Source organism: Hydra vulgaris, chromosome 09 (assembly GCF_038396675.1).
Source record: "Hydra vulgaris chromosome 09, alternate assembly HydraT2T_AEP".
Taxonomy (NCBI): domain Eukaryota; kingdom Metazoa; phylum Cnidaria; class Hydrozoa; order Anthoathecata; family Hydridae; genus Hydra; species Hydra vulgaris.
Window position 1 is genome coordinate 62,642,586 of NC_088928.1, and position 23,113 is coordinate 62,665,698.

Below are 23,113 nucleotides of genomic sequence, written 5' to 3' on the forward strand. Positions count from 1 at the left end.
CCGAATATAAAATGGGTTGATGATATCTTTACTGGTACATGTTCAGATCTAAATAGTTCAGAATTTCATTTCACAGAAACCATAAACGACTGCTTTTTGCCACAAAATGTATTTTTTCCAACATTTCAAAAGACGGATAAAAATTCGATAAACATTCTTGATCTTTTATTTACAGAAAATTTAAATCATGTTTCTGAACTTACATCAAATCCTCCTTTAGGTAAGATTGTTCATGCACATATGATATTGACTTGGAACTACTTGATAAGTGCTAATAATATAAATAAAAAATTTATTTAATAAATTATATAATAAAAATGGTGATTATGTTAAAATGATAAAATATTTTAATTCAATTAATTAGAAAGTAGTATTTGGGGATAGAAACATCAATCAGTGTTACAACAAATTTTTAGAATTATATACAGTGGCATGTGACAAGTTTATCCCATGTTCTAAAAAATACAGACAACCACGACAAGCTTGGATTACATCTGATATAAAGAAATTAATTACTGAAAAAAAAACAAATATGGTCTAAGTTTATTGCATCAGGCAGAAATAATCTCAAATTATTAGCAAAATATAAACTCATTAAAGCTACACAACATTCTATTGAATTAGCTTTGAAACAATTTGAACATGACTTAGCTAAAAGTTCTAAATCAGATCCTAAGAGATTTTATACATACGTAAACAGCAAACAAAAGTATAAAGAAGGAATTTGCACTTTAAGGTTTCCAGATGAAACTGTGAGTGAACCTTTTAGATATTACAAATTTGTTAAACACATATTTTCAATCTATATTTACTGAAGACAATAACAAAGCCTTACCGAGTTTTTAATCCTATTACTCATGTTCACTGTGAAAATGATATAAACAAAATAATCAATTTAAAAGAAATTCTTGTACACTTAAAATCATTAAATAAATACAAATCATTGGATAAATACAAACCCTGTGGGAATGATGGAGTACATCTGTATGTACTGAGTACCTGTTCTTCAAGTCTAAGTATTCATATTGAACATATTTTTAAGCTATCACTTAAATCGGGAGTGGTACCAAAAGCATGGAAAGACTCAAACATAGTTCTGATTTTTAAAAATCACAATAAGCTTGATCCTTCCAACTATAGACCTGCTTCTCTTTTGTCAGTTATATGCAAGATTTTAGAAAGGATATTTAAAAAAACTATCATTTGGCATCTATTAGACAATAATTTGATAAATAAGAATCAGCGGCTCTGTTCTGGGACCAATTTTGTTTTTTAATTTATATCAATGATCTTCCGGATAAACTAAAAATTAAATGCAAGATCTATGCTGATGATTGCAAAGTTAACATAATCCATGATAACAGTAGTAATGATCTACAGGATGACATCAACTCTATTCTTATTTGGTGCAATGACTGGAGTATGCAACTAAATATTAAAAAATGTAAAATAATGCATGTCAATAAAAGTAATAAATTGAATAAAAATAAGTATTACATTTCTGATTATCAATTGAGTACTGTGGATTGTGTAAATGATCTTGGTATCATATTTAAAAGTAATCTGAAATATGGTTATCATATATCTGCGTGTGTTTCTAAAGCAAATAGAAATTTAGGTCTTATTCGACACACATTTTCATTTTTAAATGCTGATATGCTTAAATTGTTATATGTTTCGCTAGTATGCCCTCATCTAGAATATGTGTCTTCTATTTGGAATCCATTTTTAAAAAAAGACATTAATCTTATTGAAGGAGTACAACATAGAGCAACAAGACTAATTTCAGGATATTCAGAGCTTCTTTATGAGGAAAGATTAAATAGACTTAATTTAACAACCTTATCTATGAGAAGAGAAAGAAGCAATTTAATTAACTTTTTTAAATATGTTAATAATTCTTATCAGCTAAATACTGCATCTTCCCTAAGAAACTTGTCGACCAACTGGACCAGCTGGAAGTGTTCGTGACTATATCCACAATCATAGATATACTTCTGAGATCTGTAGACACTTGAGTAGAAGGAGTTTTTTTTCCAACCGTGTTATTTCAATTTGGAACAATTTGCCGTTTAATATTGAACTTAATGAGTCAGTGTTAAACTTTAAAAAAAGTCTTGATGAACTTTATTATGTGAATTAAAATTTGAAATTGTAATTTTTAAACTTGTTGCTAAAGTGGATTACCACTCAGTAAGCATTTGCTCACCGCAGTAATTAAATAAATAAATAAAAACAGAAGAACAAAATAAGTAAAGTAAAACATTTGAAGAAAACAATAGAAATAAATTCACAATATAAAAAGTAACACAATTTTAGTTTAAATTAAAAAACATAAATGTAAATAGTTTTATATAAGGTCATATATAGAATAATTATATTAGTGGTACATGATATACATTATTATTATCTTGTTTATACTTATATATATGTTTCATAACCATCATCTATTTCTATTTCTTGTGCTAAAACACAGTAATTAAGAAAAATAAACTAAAAAAGAAAGAACAATAAAAAAAATACAATTTCTTAAGATTAACACACTCTCAAAACGATCCACTATAAATAACATTTAACTTTTTTTCTTTAAGATATATAAAAACACAAATTTAAATATAAATATATATATATATATATATATATATATATATATATATATATATATAATATGTATATATATATATTATATATACATATTATATATATATGTGTATATATATATGCATATATATATATATATATATACATATATATGTATATATACATACATATATGTATACATATACATACATGCATGCATACATACATACATATATATATATATATATATATATATATATATATATATATATATATATATATATATATACTACAAAAATCATGGGCGCCCATGGCATCTGTTTTTAGCAACCTTTTACATTTGTAAATGATAATTATTTTGAGAAGTGAAGTGATGCCAGTGAAGGCAAATAAATCTTATATATATTATGCATACCTAATGAGTGTTTATAAGTGAAATAGAACTAAAATTAAATATTTAAATGACTTAAAATAAATGTTAAAAATAAAAAATTCTAAGTTAAAAAATTTCATTAAAGAATTTCTTTATAAACTATATTTCTCTTGAGTCTCTAATAAAAAAAAAAAGGGGGAGGGAAGGTTTATTAACTTTTGGAAAATTTTCCAGACCACCCCAAGCTTAAGACCTCCCTCCCCATTTATTAATTTTTAATAGTTGTTGCAAAAACTTTATATCTCAAAACTGAAAAAAAAAAAAAAAAAAATCAGTGAAACTTTTAGTGTAAACAGGCTTTAAAATTTGTCGACCTTGTAAATCTCGATTCAGCATATTAAACCTTATTAAAATTATGTTGAAACAGCTGTTCGAAAATGCATATTTGACCGCAAGCCATGCTAGAATTAAATAGTTTAAAGCGTATTTTGTAAAAAATATTAGTTCCGATTTATAAACTTAACTTTTCTATAAAAAATACTTATATTGCATCATAAAAAAATTCCAACTGCCCCTTTTATTAAACCCCCCTCCCTGTTTATTAGATCTAGACTAAAATTCCCACCCCATCTCCATTTAATCCCCCCCCCCCTCTTGTATTAAGGACTCGAGAGTAAGAGCATTAATGATAATATTTTTCTTTAAAAGCAAGACATGTTACACACATTTATTTATCTATTAACTAAATTACTTAATTATTTATTAATCGCTGTCTTTTATTATATTAATATTTATCATTATTAATATATTAGCATCAATTAGTTAATTTATAAAAAAATATTCTAAAAAAAGACGAAAATTGACTACAATACGATTTGAACCTGGAGCGCAGGCACCACAATCAAATTTAGTAACCACTACACCACACGATATTGTAACTCCTTAAGTTAATAAAATTTAAATAAAATGAATTTGTTTTGATGCATGATATTTTTTAAGTAATTAATGTGCTTTAAAATAGAATAACTTTTGCATACGTAATATGTAAGTGTTACACTATCAGGGAATCAGTGACCTGGGTAAACATATATTATTTATATATATATACACATATATATGTGTATATATATATATGTGTGTATATATATATATGTGTGTATATATATATATATATATATATATATATATATATATATATATATATATATATATATATATATATATATATATATATATATATTAGGGTGTCCCAAAAAAATAAATTTTGGGTTATATGCATAAAAATAAGCAGTTTTACCAAATTTAAAGGGTTTGTAGACCTTGTAGAGTTGTAGGGTTTGTAAATTTGTAGGTTTGTAGAAAGTTTTGTAGAAGTGAATTAGAAGTGTTATGTGTAAAAACTGAAAAACAGGCATTTTTGGATTTTTTCTATGGTTTTTTACCTAAATGATACAATTCTACCTCTTTCTCATTTATTTATTTTGAATTTATAAATAAGCAAGTATTTTAATACCATATAGAATAAATAAAACATAAATATTAATATGGAAATAAACAATAAACGATGCAGAAGAACAAGCTGTAAAAAAAGAAAATTTGATGATGTGGAAAAAAAATTAAAAACGTGGTAGAAAACCCAAGGAAACCATTGTATCTTTTGAACAGACCAATTTTAGAGCTTCCCAAATACCAGTTACCAACAAATGGTGACATTTTAAGAAGATATTGCCATATTATTTCCTCAAAGCAATTAAGATATAAGTCAACAAAATCAAATATTAGTTACTCCATGCAGAAAGGAGGGTATCAACTGATTTGTCAACTCCCTGGTGCAAAATGTGAGACAAGTATTAAAGATTGTTTTGTCAAAGTAGTAAATATCTGTTCCTGAGTGGGATTTCAAAAAGACTTCTTGATGAAAAGTTCATTAGAGATAAGGTTGAAAAGCTAAATAAAAAATGGAGAAAGCAAATAGATCTCAAAAAGAAAGAATTTTGTTATTTTGTTTACAATAAATATATATTTTTAAATTTTAGCATCTTTTAAAGTTATAAATGTGTTAATTATGTCTTTGCTGTTTGTTTTTACTTTTTTCTATATTAGATTGAACTTCTCTTCAAAAGAAACTCAGAAGAGAATTGAACGTAGAAATGAGCTAGATAAAAAACTTGAAATGTACATAGAAGATAAAAATTTATTTGAAAATGATTTTGTCTCTGGTTTTGACACAGAATCAGTAAATTTTGAGTCAAATTCATCTAATGATTCATTTTTTGATGTATCTAGTGAAGAAGATAAAAAGTCCCCTGAACCATTAACAAAAAAAAAAAAAGGATCTGATGATCTGCACCTCTTAATATTAGGGGATGGATTAATAAAAGCTACAAGTGAAGTCGCTGCAAGATTTCATCTTGGTTTGAGGGGTCATACAGCAATTCTTTCTTCAATTCTGAAGTATGCAGGGCATCATTTGGAAAATATTGTATTGTCAAAATCAGGAACCCACAGAAAAAGATTTCCTACCATCAAAAGCAAAGGTGAAGAAATTAGAAATAGTTATTAAGAATCTAGAAATAAGCACTAACAGGAAAGACGAAGGCACCAAAAAAAATGTTTTCTAATTTTAAAAAACATTGGCCAGAAAATTTTCACGTATGCAATGAAGACATTAACTCATTAGACAGATTTATTTTCATTATTTTCAAAAACAATTCTTACTTGTACTAGATTGCGCAAGAGGCTAAAGAATACTGAGGAAACGCCATTACCCTGAAAATTTTTCCCAAGATAAGAACAGACTATATAAGATTATGTGAACTTGGTTCTTTCTATTTGGATAACGAAGTACCAAATTTCTACCTTCATCAACCCCCTGCTTGTCATGAGGCTAGATTTATGGCAAATGGGATATATGTATTAAGCTTCAACTAACTCGTAAAAAACTTAAATTTATGTCAGTGGAGGAGATAGAAGATGTCAACAAAATTGCACCTTTTGTAGCAATATTTTATATTCCTTGGTTTCTGAAGTCATCTATAATAATCCAGGCACCATCTAATGATCTAAAAGCAATTAAAGTAGCAGAAAGCATAGAGGAAGAAGACGAAATATTAGGTAAAAGTCTCAAAAATTCTCTTCTTAGACATATGTGGTACTTGGCTGAAGATGTTGTTATAGTATCACTAGCAGATCCAGATGTAACTAATAAAGAGAAATTCTTAATGATACAGAAACTTATTAACTATCCATATCCTGAGGATATTTCTTATTTTAAAATAAAGAAACCAGAGATTAGAGTGAATATAATCATTAACAGGTACGCTCATTTGCACGAGTTTGTTGGGAAAAACAGCTAGTATATTTTTTTCATACTTGATCTTAATATACAAGATATATTGTTTTGGATTTCTGATGGAAAATTTGTCGATCTCCATCCCCAGCAAGAAAAAGAGCGATTTGAACAGCATAACTTTTATTAAATGGAACATTCATTTTGCAGGTTTTTCTTTTTAATTATTTTTTTAAGAATTTTAAAGTTTGCCATTTTTTAACTTTTTTTTTTTTGCCAATTTTATTTTAACTATTTTATTTAGAATTTAAATTTTTTTCAATTTTATTTTAAATTTAATAAAAAATTCCTTTTTTTGTTTTAATTTATTTGTTTTGTTTACTATTTCAATAAAAAGTTTGTATTTTAGAATTTAAATGAAACATTCATTTTTATTTTTGTTATTTTATCAAGAATTAAATGTTGCTTTTTTTTCTTTTCCCTTTTTTCCTTTTTGTATAACTAATTTAGAATTTAATGAAAAAATGTGTTTTTATTGTAATTATTTTATTTAGAATTTAAATAAAACGTTTGTTTTGCTGTTGAGTCTTTAAATCAATTTATTCAGAATTTAGATATAACAGCATTGCCATTTTTTTGCATTGAAAATAAATCACATTTTAAAATTCTGAGGTCGGCAATTTTTTGCAAACCACAGAAACTGTCAGATTAGCAAATAGGTCAGCATTGCCAAATGCCGATCCTAATTCTGAGACCTGTTTATAAATTGTAAGCTTTAAATTCAAAGTTATATATATAATCAAAGTTATATATATATGAATCAGTGTTTAGATAAGATCTTTAATGTCACACTGAAATAGTCTGTTACTGCAAAGGAATGTCACTACATCCACTGAGGGTTTGGCATAGGGCAGCAATCTTTTTTTTTTCATTATTCTTTGTTTTTCTTCTTTTTCTGAAAAAGCTGTATGCTATAAAGGTAGGAAAAACTAGTAACAATTTGTTCTCTGTATATGCTATAGTAGATATATACAACTTCGGAATTAGGAAAAATGAGGTCGGCAATAAATTGCTGACCTAAAACTTTTGGTTGGCATCAGGTTGGCAAAAAAATTAAACACAAAAAGGTTATCATAAAACATAGAAACAAGGTTAGCAATTTTTTGCCAACCTCAAACACTCTTAGGTTGGTAGTTAGGTTGGTATTACCGAATGCCAACCCTAATTCCGAGGACTGTATATATGTATATATATATATACACACACACACATATAAATATATATATATATATATATATATATATATATATATATATATATATATATATATATATATATATATATATATATATATATAACATTACCAACTTTTTAATATCTACTCTAAAAAACTCATGAAAAATCATCTGCACAAGAACTCCTTTGCGTGGAAATAATGTTCAAGAGAATTGTAGTGCTGTAATCATTTATACTTATCCAATAAGACTTGACTAATTGTTCATTTTTGTCCAGAGAGGAAAACGGAGTGTTGCAATTATTACAATATTAATTTGAGATCACATTTTTGTGCTGTTTTATATTTTATAATGGAAGGAAACAAGTATAATTTAGCTTTTCAAAAATATATTGTAAAATATTCAAACAAAAAGAAACTACAACAAAATACTGCAACTAAAATACTGTCAATTGTATGTCGAATAAACGATTTATAAAGCCAGCCCTTTAGAAATAGAACATAAACCTGAAAGACCACACAAAACATGTCATTTCACCGACAGAAAAATTATTCCTCATGTTAAAAAGAATCTTTTCGACAGTGCTAATGATATCATTAAAAAACTGAACCTTTCCATATCTCAAAATACAGTTTGTAGACGATTACAATTTTCAGGACTTTTAAGCTTTAGAGCAGCAAAAAAACCTTCCATTTGCAAATGCTCATAGAGACTGGACTATAAATGATAGGAATCTTTTACTGTGACTGTTCCTAAGTGCTCCAAAAATTCTTATTTGTCTAGTTTTTTTCCTCAAACATCTGTTTTTTGGAATTCACTCCCTTTATCTTGTTTTCCTGATTCATATAATTTTTATCTTGCTCTATAAATTTCATCTTTTTTCTTCCAGTAACTTCTACCTCTAATAGTGGTTGATTGCAGCCTTGTTAAAAGGGAAAATGTTAAATTAAAAAAAAAAAAAGCAAAAGATATCATATGTAACATATCAATTTGGTTTTTTTCCGAGCAAGTAGTACAATGCCATCATACAAGTAATAGACTAGAGACATCCTATTGACCACAATACCTCACAAAAACCTATATTTAACCCTATAGAATCTTATTGACATTATTCAAACTAACTCAAAACCAACCTTATAACCTATTAACATCCTTAGTTATCATCTTTGATTTTAAAGTAGCTTTCAATACGCAAAAAAAAGTAATATTCAACAATAAATCTACTAAAAGGAAAAATGTATTATCAGGTGCATACAAGAAAGTGTTCATGGTTCAATTCTATTTTTAATCAACATACTAGAAATAAATGAATACCCCTAAAATGAGTTTTGAACATCAAATTACACTTCGTTTACACAAGTACAATCATTGCACCTAACAAATCAACAATTCACAGACTTGTTTATTCGAAAACACATATCTACATATATTTATCTAGCACCTACATAATGAATTAAATCCAAGGATAACTGTAGCAGTTGAGTTTTATCTGGTAAGTATTATCTGAAAAAAATTCAATCCCATAATCAACAGCTTAGTATTACTCCAAAATATTGTACAATTAGTTTTAGTCAATTCAAACATTTATTTCAATGAAAGATTATATTTAAACATTATACTTATTGGATTCCATATTTAATTGAATTCAAAAGAATTAAAGAAAAACTCACAAGGTATTTAGCTTGAACATTCCTTTTAAGGATCCATTGAAAAGCACTTGTAAATAATTTCGGTAAAGTGTTCTAAAAAAATTTAAAAATGGTTTCAAAATTAAAAAAGTATAATAAAAGAGATTGAGAACAAATTTTTGTTTAGGTTTTGATTTCAATTAAGTTAAAACATTTAAAAAAATGTATTTCAAAAATAATTAAATATTTTAAATAAGTTTAAATTAAAAAACAAATTAAAATTAAAATTTTTTTCTGTATTTACAGAATTTTTTATTTTGCATCTATTTTTATTTATGAAAAGTTTTTAAATACCGAGACAAATTATTTTATTTTGTAATAGTGTGACAAATTATTTTAAATACTGTGACAAATTACTTTATATTGCATTTAAACAAATATGAACTATAAAATTTAAAATGCATAAAGTTAAAATAATTAAAATTGTTTCAAATTTTAAACCAGCTGAATATGAGCAATAGTTTATGACACATAAATATTTTAGTGTTAAAAACTTTCCTGAACATTAATTTCTCCCTAAAAACATGTTTAACAGAGGAAAAATATAGATTAGAGCTTAACTATAAAGAAACAAATATTTTTTATAAACTTTAGTTTAAATTTTTTTAATAATGAATTAATTAAAATAAAAATTTCAAAAATGGTGTAAAATGTAATAATAATAAAATAGAATATACAATATTTGTAACTGCTCCATATGGGCAAATGTTCCTTCAGGTATTGTTCTGAGAAGATTTTCATGCAGAAACCTAAAAATAAATATAAATAAAATAATTCAATTCTTATTATAGCCAAATGTTAATAAAGTCTTTTTTTTTTTAAAGTTTAATGCATAGGTTGAAATAGTAGTCTGTATGCATGTGTTGAAAAGAGTGGTCAGTATGCATAATTTGAAATAGTGGTCAGTATGCATGAGTTAGTGATCATTCCACCATCAAAAACATCAAGACCATCAAAAACACTTTACTGCACCCTGAACATTTTGTTTTTATTATTTTAGGATTTATTCAGGTAAAAACAATGCTCTGCACCAAATTTTTTTAAGCTATACAAATGTTTTAATGCGTTTAGACTGTTAGATTTGGCTTTTTTTTCTCACCAAAAAACACACATATACTTGACATAATGCAAAAACACACACATACTTGACATAATGCAAAAACACACACATACTTGACATAATGCAAAAACACACACATACTTGACATAATGCAAAAACACACACATACTTGACATAATGCAAAAACACACACATACTTGACATAATGCAAAAACACACACATACTTGACATAATGCAAAAACACACACATACATGACATAATGCAAAAACACACACATGACATAATGCAATGACTAAAGTCTTCTTTTAGTGATTACATAAAAAAGATAAACTTAAAAATATAAAAATTGTAGCAATATTGAAAATTTCAATCATTTTAACTTTGTAAATAAAATAATAAACATTTAAAATAAACATTAGAAACAACAAAATAAATATGTAATATAAAAATAACAAAAATAAAAAACAATGTTACATAATATTTTTTTATCCTGTCAAATTTAAATTGCTCACTATATGAAATTAGAAAAAAAAAATTATTTTACACTTACCCCTGGCTATAGAGATCTACTGTTTAAGAACATGGATAAAGAAATATTTAAAAACTACTTTTTAATTTATATTTAATCTATTCAGTAGTTTCTTATAAATTATTTTATAATAATTGTCCATCAATCTCTATTTTATCTATCAGATATCTAATGCCACAAAAAATAAACAACAGGATATATTTTAATACATATTGTACTGAATTAGCTGAACAACTGAACAATTGTCAAATGATCCACAAAAATTATCTTTCTTTGTTTTCTGTTGATTCCCAACTTAGTGGTTGCTTTGTTGGAAGCTTAACAAAAAAAAGTTGGGAGTGAATTTTAATTTAAAAAAAAAGCCGTTTTTAGCCATGAATATAATTTTTTTTAAACAAAAAATTTAGTTTGCATAATGAAATCATGAAATCTCTTAAAATTGAAGTCATTAAAATATTTTTATTAGGAAAATATTTTGATTTGGAAATAAACAAAGAACATTTTTTCTAATAACATGTTTACATTCTTTTTTCTTAGAAAATCTGATTATTTTCTATACTTTTTCTATTCTGATTATTTACTATTTCTATTACATTCTTCATTCTTAGAAAATCTGATTATTTATTTTTAACTACTTTAAAAGGTAACACTACATGTAGGTAAAGGAGTCATCAATAAATTACGAGATTACAAGATTATAAGACAAGATTATAAAATTCTTGCAATCAAATGTTTCTTACCAACATTGCTATTGCTTACACACAATTTTATTGTAAGGTTAGGGAAAGTGTTTTAGATTATAGGTTAGGATTAATCTATAATCTTAAACCCTTTTAACAACAAGTTATATTGCATGCTTAGATAAGACAACATACTGAAATAGCTAACTGCTGGAGGCTTCAGTATGAAGTAACTGACTATATAACAATAAACTAACATATTATAAAATAATTATTAATTACAAAGTTTAAGGTTCTTCTAATGATGCTCTTTCGCTTTTAGGCAAGGTCCGAAAATGTTTTGTAAATGTAGTTGGACCTGCTCTATCTGTTAACTTGAACCTCTCTCCCATCATCATAAAGTTGCATCTCTTTCTCTATTCTATAAATATTATAATTGTTTCTGCTAAAAGAAACTTTCGTCTCTAGTTCCATCAACCAAAACTAATTCTCACTTGACTGATGATTCAGCAAATTCACACCTTTTTACTGTATCTGTCCCTTCATGCTCTAAAAACTTTTATTTATTTAGTTTTTTTACCTGCACCTTTGGAACTCTCTTCCATCTTCATGTTTTGCTGACTCAAACAAATTACAACTTTTCAAGTTTTCTTTCATATGTTTCCTTGCACTATAACTCTATTTTTTGTTTTTAGTAAGTTCTAACTTAATAATGGTTGCTTGTAGCCTTGTTGAATGAAAATCATGGTTTAAAATACTAGTAGTGTATGTAGTTATTTTTAAGTTACGAAACAAAAGAATTTCAATTGAAATTACATAAATTCAAAGTTTATACAAATAATGGGTAGTAGTAACAGTATCAAAAACAGCTAAACTGAGCAAGCTCGAAAAGAGACTTTCCAGAATAATATCTAAATAGAGAATAAACTGAAATTGTGAATTTTAATTGATAGACTGCCTGCTTAAACCAATCCCTCAGCCAATGTAGCAGCACTCCTTGCATGTTCTACCTATTTGTCAGTCAATGTAGCAACACTCCTCGCATGCTCTACCTCTTTGCTAGTTTTCAATACAATTCATAAATCCAAATTTCAATATTATAGGCATTTTTGACATTACTCCTTCTAAATGAATTTCTTTTTTTTTTTTTAAGATTTAAACTCGTTAATTTAATTTTCGATATTAATCCCAAAAAATGTTTCAATCAAAAAATTACAATATCAATCCATTTTTCAAGCTATATTTTTTTAGATACCATTGCTTTCCCCAAATAGTCACTTTCTCACTCATAGGTTTTTCATCAAAATTTATGAAAGTTATGGAATCGAATAGAAATTTATGAAAGTTATTGAATTTATGAAAAATTTATTTACACGATGAAAATATCTCTTCATCGTGTAAATAATAAAAATACTTTTAAAAAAACACCAAAGTTTTTAGGCTGATTCCCAACAAAGTTTAACACTTTAGTTTGTTTAATTTGAGTTACACAAATTTAAAATTAAAATACTTTGATTTTATATAATAATTATATTTTTTTTTTTTTTTTTTTTTTTTTTTAAACATCTTCGCTTCCAACAAGGCTGCAAGCAGCCACTAATTAAAGTTGGAAGTTACTGTAAGAGAAAAGATGAAGATTGTAGAGCAAGATAACGATTGACGGACGATTTAAAAGATTGCAAATTATATGAATCAGGAAAGCAAGATGAAGGAAGCGAATTCCAAAGAGCTGATGTTCGAGGAAAAAAACTAGACGAATAAGCGTTTTTGGAGCACTTAGGAACAGTCACAGAAAAAGGATGACACTTAATTGAATGACGAGTAACACGAGAATGAATTTTAGTAGATGGCACAAGAGACGCTAGCTCTTTCGAGCAGTGCCCATTATAGTATTTGTAGAAAAGAGAAAGAGAAGCAACATTACGACGATGTGATAATGGTTGAAGGTTGGCTGCAAGAGCAGGTCCAACTGTATTATTATTATTATATAATATGTATTGTTATTATGATTTTATATGTTATTATGATTTTATATATGTATTGTTATGATGACTTTATATAATAATTATATGTATTGTAATTATGAAGATTTATAGTTAAATTAAATTTTCAAAATAATTCTAATGGGAGAAATATGAGAAAACACTTATTACCTTATTTTAGTTTTCTGAAAAAACTGTTTACAAGGTTTTATTCCCAATCCTTTGTTTTATATGGTTCTTTAATTTCATTTGCTTTGCCTTTAAGGCTTTTTTTTTTTTTTGTACATTTTTTTAAGAAGTTGTTGCTGTAACTACGGCAATATTTAAGATAATATGAATTTTTTTAAACAATAAGATAAATCGTATACAATATATAATTTATAAAACAATAATAGTTAACTATAACATAAACATATACAGTACATAAGAGTTTAAGGGGTAAACAGATTATATCTGTTGACCAGCCTCGCACCACTTCTTCATCTATTAGGCTGACGCAGATGTATTTATAATACATATTATAAATTGTTCCCAGTTTAGAATGTTGAATGCTGGATCATTTTGACTCAATGCATAAATTTTGCTTGTGCCTCTGTTTTTATGACTAAGCAACTCATTCTATTATCTCCTAATGAGGGTACAGCTCTAAAACTCAGACTTATGATTATGAGGTCGGCTGGTAGTCAGGTTTCCCGAACTCTGTGGTAGCTCTCAGAAAGGCTGATTCCATCAACGGCTGAAAAATATGCCATGTTGCGCATGAATGGTGTCCCTGTTTGTACTTTTGGTGTGCATTGCCAAGGCCACACTTGGAGCCCTTTCTTACAGCTGAGAGTTTATTAATAGTAATAAGGCAATTGCTTGGCGCTATTAAATAGTGTACTGAGTACTATCTATGCTTTGAGTCAAGATCTTTAACTAATTTAAAAATGAATAAAGTAACAAAAACTGAAAACAAAAAAAACCATCTTCATCACCAAGTTCTTTAAACCTATCATTCACTAATATCCGTGGTCTTCGAAGTATCTTTTCTTCTGTTGAGTCTTATCTCTTGCAAAGTTCACCAGACCTATTGCTCTTTGTGAGACTAATTTGAGTTCAGCTGTCTCATCTTGCAATCTTAGTGTTGATGGTTATCTTCCTTTAATTCGTAAAGACTCCAATAGTCACATGCTTGGCCTTGACATTCATACGAATTCACCTATTTGTCGTGAAACTAGATTTGAATCCACAGACTATTCTTTCAGGTGCTTTTGATTAGCACCACTTGACTCTATCGCTTATCTCTTTGTTCTATATCGCTCTCCTTCATCTCGAGACTGCACTCTTTTTGATGTTACTCCTGATCATATTGACCAAGCTCTTTCTTTTTATCCATCATTCTGATCCTAGTCAGTGCTCAGTTTCTCCACATTCACCCTTAGGTGCTTCTGATCACAGTTTGATCTCTCTAAAACTAATATCTCATTCTTCTTCATAACCTAAATCCCCCTATTATTGTACCTCTTACAACTACCTTAAAGCTGACTGGGACTCTTTCCGTGATTTTCTCGTAACCTTGGGTAGAAATCTTTCGACTTCCTGTCGACAAATGTTCTTTTTACATAATTTCGTGGATTCAGGCTGGCATGGAATCTTTTGTTCCCTCTTGACAATTTCAGGTCAAACCTCCTCTCCTATCTTTATTAGTATTAATAATAAGGGCAAATCTGTAATTCCACCTCTCATGTATGGTTCAGACTTTGTCACCTCACCTAAAGACAAAGCTGAATTGCTTGCTAAAAACTTTTCATCAATATCATCTCTTGATTCCACTAGTTGCATTCGACCTGATATAGCCATAAAACAGCTTGATCCATTGCTTGACATTCGTATCACCCTATCTTCTGTATCTAAAGTGATTTCCTACTTAGACTCTTCTACAGCTTGTGGCCTGGACAACATACCTGTTATTGTCTTGCAGAAGTGTTCTCCAGAGCTGTCGTCTATACTCTCAAAACTATTCAACAAGTGCTTATCAGAGTCTTGTTTTCTAACCTGCTGGAAAGCAGCATCTATTATCCGATCTGATTCGTCTAACTATCGTCCCATAAGTCTTCTTCTTATCGTAAGCAAGGTTTTTGAATCTTTAATTAACAAACACTTAATTTCTCATCTTGAATCTAATAACTTACTTTCTGATCATCAATATGGATTTTGATCTTCTCGTTCTACAGCTGATTTGCTAACAGTAATAACCGATAGGTTTTATTGTGCATTAGATAAAGGTGGAGAGGTTAAGGCCATCATTCTTGACATATTAAAAGCTATTGATAAAGTTTGGCATGCTGGTCTTCTCCATAAGCTTTCTTCTTGCGGTGTATCTGGCAACATCTTTAAGATTATTGAATCCTTTCTTTCCAATCATAGTATAAAAGTTGTCCTCGATGGACAGCACTCTTCTTCTTATTCTGTAACTTCTGTTCCTCAAGGTTCTATCTTTGGCCCTATACTCTTTTTAATTTACATAAACGATCTTCCAGATATTCTCACATCTAAGGTGGCATTATTTGCTGATGATACTACCATTTATTCTTGTCGTGATGAGAAGCCAACACTGATTGCTTTGAGGGGGCATTTGAGCTTGAAAAGGATCTCACTTCTGCTACAGCATGGGGCTCACAGTGGCTGGTGAACTTCAATACAGATAAAACATAAAAACTTTTTTTCAGCTAATCGTTATTGCAAAAATTTAGACCTTCCTATATTTATGAACAGTAATGTACTCGATGAGTCATCCACTCTTCACCTTCTAGGATTAATTTTTACTTTTGACCTCTCTTGGAAACCATATATCAAATCAGTTGCAAAATTAGCATCTGCTAAGGTTGCATCCCTTTATTGAGCTCGACACTTTCTTACTTCGGATTCTATTCTCTATCTCTATAAATCTCAAGTCCGGCCTTGTATGGAATACTGTTGCAATATCTGGGGCGGATCTTCTAATGATGCCCTTTCTCTTTTAGAGAAGGTGCAAAAACGCAATGTAAACATAGTTGGACCAGCTCTTGCAGCCAACCTCCAACCATTATCACATTGTCGTAATGTTGCTTCTCTTTCTCTTTTTTACAAATACTATAATGAGCACTGTTCTAAGAGCTAGCGCCTCTTGTGCCATCTACGAAAATTCATTCTCGCGTTACTCGTCATTCAATTAAGTGTGATCTTTTTTTCGTGACTGTTCTAAAATGCTCCAAAAGCTCTTACTCATCTAGTTTTTTTCCTCGAAAATCAGTTCTTTGGAATTCTTGCTTCCTTCTTCTTATTCATATAATTTGCAATCCTATTAGTCATCTGTCAATTGTTATCTTATCTTTACAATCTTCATCTTTTCTCTACCAGTAACTTTCAACTTTAATTAGCAGTTGTTTGCAGCTTTGTTGGAAGCGAAGATGTTTAAAAAAAAAAAAAAATTAATGCTACTATGTTATGGGATAAATTGTTGCTAAAGAAATTTTCTGCATAACTGTGTTTAGTAAACTCTCCTTTGATATTTGAAGATTTTAAACTTAATTTAATTTAACATACCTTTTAAAATTGAAGAAAGAGTCTCCTCTAATCTAAGACTTGTGCTTAAGACCTGGTACAAGCTTTGTGGCACTTTGCTGAACTTTTTCAAATTTTTTTATTTCATTTGTTAAGTGTGGGTTTCAAACTGGTGCACAAAATTCTGATTTGGGTCTAACATTTTAAGTTGTATATAGTTTGGTTAACAAGACATGAACCAGAATTTAAAAGCTTTATTGGTTATCATTGTGATGTTGCCTTTCCATTTTGATTATTACTTATGCTAATACCTAGATCCAGTTGTTGTGTCATTTCGTTTATCTTGATGATTGTCTATTGTAAGTAGTTATTATACAAAGTGGGGTAGCTTGATTTTTTTGGCAGGCTCAAATTAAATGATCGAGAATTGTTCTATCTGGAAATGCTTCTAGTCTTTAAATTTTTACCATTTTTAAAAACCGTAAAATGAGTTTTGATCACTAAATTCAATAGCTGTTATTCAATAAAAAAAAAAATTATATTGAAAGTATCTTGAATTGTGATATAAAATCTTATTGTAAAACCATATTATTACTATTATTTTTTTTATTATTAAAGTCCCTGGAAGTACCACGCTTAACTTAGTTTCTCCGTGCAGCGGCCTTGCTCGGCAAGGTTCGTGTTTCGGAGTTAAAGAGTTGAGAGAGGGCTGCACCACGCATAACAGAGTAGCCTCTTCGACTGTAGTGGCCCCCCTCGGGTCTTAGGGAGGTGAATAATCTAAAAAAAAAAAAAAATGATTATTATGATTTAAACTTTAACATTTTAATTCATTTTATAAATCATATTATAAAAAATATATAAAAACTAATTTAAACTTAAAAGTTTAAATTAGTTTTTATATATTTTTAAACTCCTCTGTCTTTATTTTGTATACATATCTGCAAAAAGTTTACAAGCATTTAATTAGCATTTATAGTTATTTAAAACTGTTTGTTAAAACTTGTTTGAAGACTTTAAAAGTGAAACTTTAATTCTTATACATACATAAGAATATAATAAAAAAATACACAATATTTTAAAACATTTTGAACAGGGATATATTTTTAGAAAAACATTTTTAATTAAAAAATCTTATCATAAGAATGAGAATAATGTTTATTTGAAATATTTGGTTTATGCATCTTCCTGCTAATTTGGTTAAAATGCAGCTGTGTCGATTCTTGAACTTAAAAATATATTGGGATGCTTCCGACAGTAGTTTTACTGCTTGCTCGACACTCTAGGAGGGAGATAGAAAGTCAGGAATTTCAGGTTTAACATTTTCATCAACTGCTTTTGTAATGCTGATATCAACCAACTCATACCAATGATTAGCATTAAATTAATTTCCGGAATTTTCTTCAAATTTTATTTTCAAACTTTTGTTGTTTACTTTATAAATATAAACTGAAGTCAGTTACCTTATTTAACATAATTTTTTTTTTTTAAACTTTATTTTTGTAAACTAAAAAAAATGCTTTTGACTTAGAGCCAGTAGGATTTGAAAACCCAAGTTTCTTATTTTGTTGTCATTATCTTTTAGCATGACATCCAGAATATTTTCAGGTTTTTTTTACAATAAGTTTAACATCATTAAAGGGGAGATTATTTATTCTAATAATAGTAGAAAAAAATATGGCGTGGAGATTTGTGGAATTTTGAAGATTTTTTTATTTTGAACTATGCTGGAGCATAAACTTGAACAATAAAATGTATAAGTTTTTAAAAAAAAATGGTGGGTTCATTATCTTTAGTATATAAACAGAGGAGTTGAATAGTTAAACACCTTGCATGGTTGGGCAGTCCAATTTTAGAGGTAGTCTATTTATCAGAAACCTGATGAAAAAAATGTTTTTGCGACAAGTCATACAGAACTTGTTACTTAAAAGATATGATGTTTTGATGAGGAAGGAAGGAGAGGGATGGGGAGTCTAAAACAGATGTAATTTGTGGACAACCCCATATCTGACTGTGCTTGCCATCAACCCCAAGACAATTAATTGTCTGTCTGAGTCCTAATCTTTACTAACAATTATTACTTATGACTTGGCCCTATCTAATTTGCATTTGTTAATCAAAATATCTTTTATACCAATGTCATTTTTAGGAGATGTTTAATGTCATGTAGTAAAGCATTTGCAAGAGCTGCACCTACATTTGACAAACACTTTTTTCTGACTAGTTCCATTGTAAATCTTGGAAGTTTAACCATTGTGTATTTTTAAATAGGATTATTTATCGACTTTCTAAACCAATAAATTTTACTAAAAAAAGTTAATAAAATAAAATGTTTTCTATTTCATCTACTATAAATATTTAATGTAGTTATGAAACATTTATTTATTGTATTAGATAAACCACTTGTTTCTTCAGTTAAGTTTACTTGTGGTATGAGGAATTCATCTTCATCAACTAGCTTATGAGATATTTTTTGCTGTTTTTTGACTAATAATCTATAAATGGAAAAAATTTGATATGCACATTTTGGGCTAATTTTTTTCCTCTGATCACAAAGAAAAGTCTTCAAGAGGTACTTTATTACTTTGAGAGCAAAGGTATACAATATGTTCTTCGATGCAACTTTATTGATAGACGTGTTTTCCTGTAGTGACAGAAAAGAAAAAATTCACTTTTCATCAGGGTACTTGCAGTCTTAATTTTCAGCATTTTTGTAGACAAATAATAGATGTAAACTGTATTAAAGTAAAACACTTTGAGCCATGGGCCGAGGTATGAATTTTTGTGGAGGGAAAGTAGGGGAGGGGTGGGGTATTGCAAAGCACAAAAAAGGACCTAAAATATTAAACTACTAATAACCTGCTTTTATAAAAAAAATCTTTTAAAAAAATCTGGGGGCCCCTCAGCTGATGCCCCTAGTTATGAACTAAGTATTACCATTAGTTATACTTAATTCATAATTAGTAATAACCAATAGGTTTTATCATGCATTAGATAAATGTGGAGAGGTTAAAGTTATCGATCTCGACATTTCTAAAACCTTTGATAAAGTTTTGGAATGTTGGTCTTCTCCATAAGCTTTCTTTTTATGGTATATTAGGTAACATCTTTAAGATTATTGAATCCTTCCTTACCAATAGTAGAATAAAAGTTATCCTCAATGGGCAACAATCTTCTTCATATCCTGCAACTTCAGGGGTTCCTCAAGGTTCAATCCTTGGTCCTATACTCTTTTTAATTTACATAACCAATCTCCCAGAAATTCTCTCATTTAAGGTGGCATTGTTTGCTGATGGAACTACCATTTATTCTTGTCTTGATAAAAAGCCAATATTCTCTGATTGCTTGGAGGGGGCATTTAAGCTTAAAGAGGATCTCATTTCTGCTACAGCATGGGGCCCTCAGTGGCTAGTGAACTTTAACTCAGATAAAACTCAACTTTTTCCAGCCTATTACAATAATTTAGATCTTCCTATATTCATGAACGGTAATGTACTCTTTCTTGGAAACCATATATCAAATCAATTGCAAAATTAGCATCTGCTAAAGTTGCATCTCTTTATCATGCTCACCACATTCTTACTCTGGATTCTATTCTTTATCTCTATAAATCTCAAATCTGTTCTTATATGGAATACTGCTGCCATATCTGGGGCAGATCTTCCAATGATGCCCTTTCTCTTTTAGACAAGTTGCAAAAACGCATTGTAAACATAGTTGGACCTGCTCTTGCAGCCAACCATCGATCATTATCACATTGTCGTAATATTGCCTCTCTTTCACTTTTCTATAAATACTATATCGGACACTGCTCTAAAGAGCTAGCGTCTCTTGTGCCATCTACTAAAATTCATTCTCGTGTTACTCGCCATTCAATTAAGCCTCATCCTTTTTCTGTGACTGTTCCTAAGTAAAATACTTATTTGTCTAGTTTCTTTGCTCAAACATCAGTTCTTTTGGAACTTATTCCCTTCATCTTGTTTTTCTGATTCATATAAATTGCAATCTTTTAAGTTGTCTGTTTAAATTCTGTTATTTTAAATTTTTAAGTAACTGTTAATTTTATTTATATTTTAATGTAGCAGGGCCCTATAGGATAACAGCCTAATTTATTGTGCTGATTTGGCATTACCTGTATAAATATTTTACAATAAATAAATGACTGAAGCTGTAACTATAATTATCATTATCTTAAATCATTATCTTGCTCTATAAACATCATTTTTCAACTAGTAACTTCCAACTCTAATTGTGATTGCTTGCAGCCTTGTTGGAAGTGGAAAAAAAAATTAAAAAAAAAAAGTTTTTTGAAAAGTTTTAATTTATTTTAATCTACGTTAGAAGTTACAAAGCAAAATTTATCTAATATTAAACAATATTATTATAATATTAAACAGGTAAAAACATTTCTTCAAATATAATAATCATAATTATTTACCTTTGATATTGAGCAACTTCTTTAAATTGCAGTTATATGTTTGAACCAACTTTTAAATACTTTATATTTAATTTTAAAACCAACTTTTAAATACAAAAGATTTGCAAAATTTAAATTTAAATGCGTGTAAATGATTTAGCGAAAATTAATTGGCTACTTAAAACAACTGCGCTTTTGAAAAAACTGTTTATTGGTTACTTTACAAATTTGAAACGAGATATTTTAAAACAAGGTTAATAGACAAAAATATTTCAACTTTTGAATTAACAACCTAACAAAACTAGTCCAAAACTAAGACTTGAAATGTAAATCTGCAAGCCAATTTTAAACCAGGATACTTGAGATTTGGCAAAACCTCATTTCTAACCTAGACAGTAGCTGCAACATTATGCAACTCGAAACTCAAAAATAAAGCTAAATTGACCTACTTATTATATTTCATAAGTTGCTAATAAAATAGAATCAATTGCTAAATAGCTGCTAAATAAACTTGACTGCTAAATAAAATCGACCTGGTTATTATATTTGATTAGCTGCTTTTTTGACATCATTATTGTGTCATTTGATAGAATTATTCGTTATTTTATTACTTTTGGTACCGAATAATGGTATACGAATATCGATTAAGTTTTTATTAGACTGCCCATTGTTATAAAAAAAAAAGAAATATCGTTTGATGTTATGACCTAGAAAAATCCTTTGGGGTATGATTGTACAATCATTAATGGTTACTGGGATATAAATCCCTGAATCTGGTTACACTGTCCGTGGAAGAAAACACATTTTAAAACTTGCATAAAACATTAAAAAAACTGCAATATATTTAACTCTAGAGCAAAACTTTTTTTTTATGTAATTTTTACCTTCATCCACTTCATAAATTTTGATAGGTGGTGTTGAATAAGTTGTCTTAGGAAGAAAATTTTAAAAATGGTTGCATTTTTTTAGTTTGAAAAAGAATGTACAGATAACTTATCTGTACCAAAAAAATTTAAAAAATCGAAATTGCTTTTTTATAAAGTATTATGATAAAGTTCTGCAAAAAAAGCTTGAGCATTAGTTGTTCAATCCATTTTTTTCATAGATTTTGGCATATGAATTAACGCAAAATATGCTAAATCAAGCAAAAAATCACGAGGAGTACAGGAAGACTGTTTGCTTCTTGTGTCTTGGCAAGGCTAGTGTCTTTTTAACCAGCTTCAACAATCTTGCAACAAGTTTTGAAGCAGCCAATAGACTTAAATGATCGAAAAGTCCCAACTGGCATTTGTGAGCGTTGCTGCTCCAACCTAAGGAGGCTTGCTCCAACCTAAGGAGGCTTGAGGAGAGAAAGCTTTAAACCCAACCACAACTGTTTGCTTCTTCACTACCAAAGTCCGTCCTGTTACAAGAGATACAATTTGTGATTGTTTGATTTGCTCAGTTGGCAAAGCAAAGCATAACTCTCCGCATCCAGTATTGGCAACCCAGAAACCTGAAGCAAACCAGAACTCAGTTAAAAGATATGTTTCAATGCTTTTCAATTGTTGGCAAAGGTCTCCCACACAAATGCTCAAAGTCTACCTTGCAAAAAAATTTAGCAGAAGTCGTGTCAAAGGACTACGTGACAGCTGAAAGAGTTACAGCTTCAGTCATTTATTTATTGTAAAATATTTATACAGGTAATGCCAAATCAGCACAATAAATTAGGCTGTTATCCTATAGGGCCCTGCTACATTAAAATATAAATAAA

General features: G+C 28.6%; 1 protein-coding gene across 3 annotated transcripts in view; it reads right to left on the reverse strand.

The window, feature by feature from the left end:
* The window catches only part of LOC105843426 (slit homolog 3 protein), a 106,475-nt gene that overhangs the window by 65,303 nt on the left and 18,059 nt on the right, over positions 1-23,113 (reverse strand). For all 3 annotated transcript variants that reach the window (XM_065806289.1, XM_065806288.1, XM_065806290.1), the window contains exons 6-7: positions 9,843-9,914; positions 9,148-9,219 (exon numbers count right to left, since the gene is read on the reverse strand). In XM_065806289.1, coding sequence (XP_065662361.1) covers positions 9,148-9,219; positions 9,843-9,914 — 144 coding nt within the window. The remainder of the gene's footprint in view (positions 1-9,147; positions 9,220-9,842; positions 9,915-23,113) is intronic.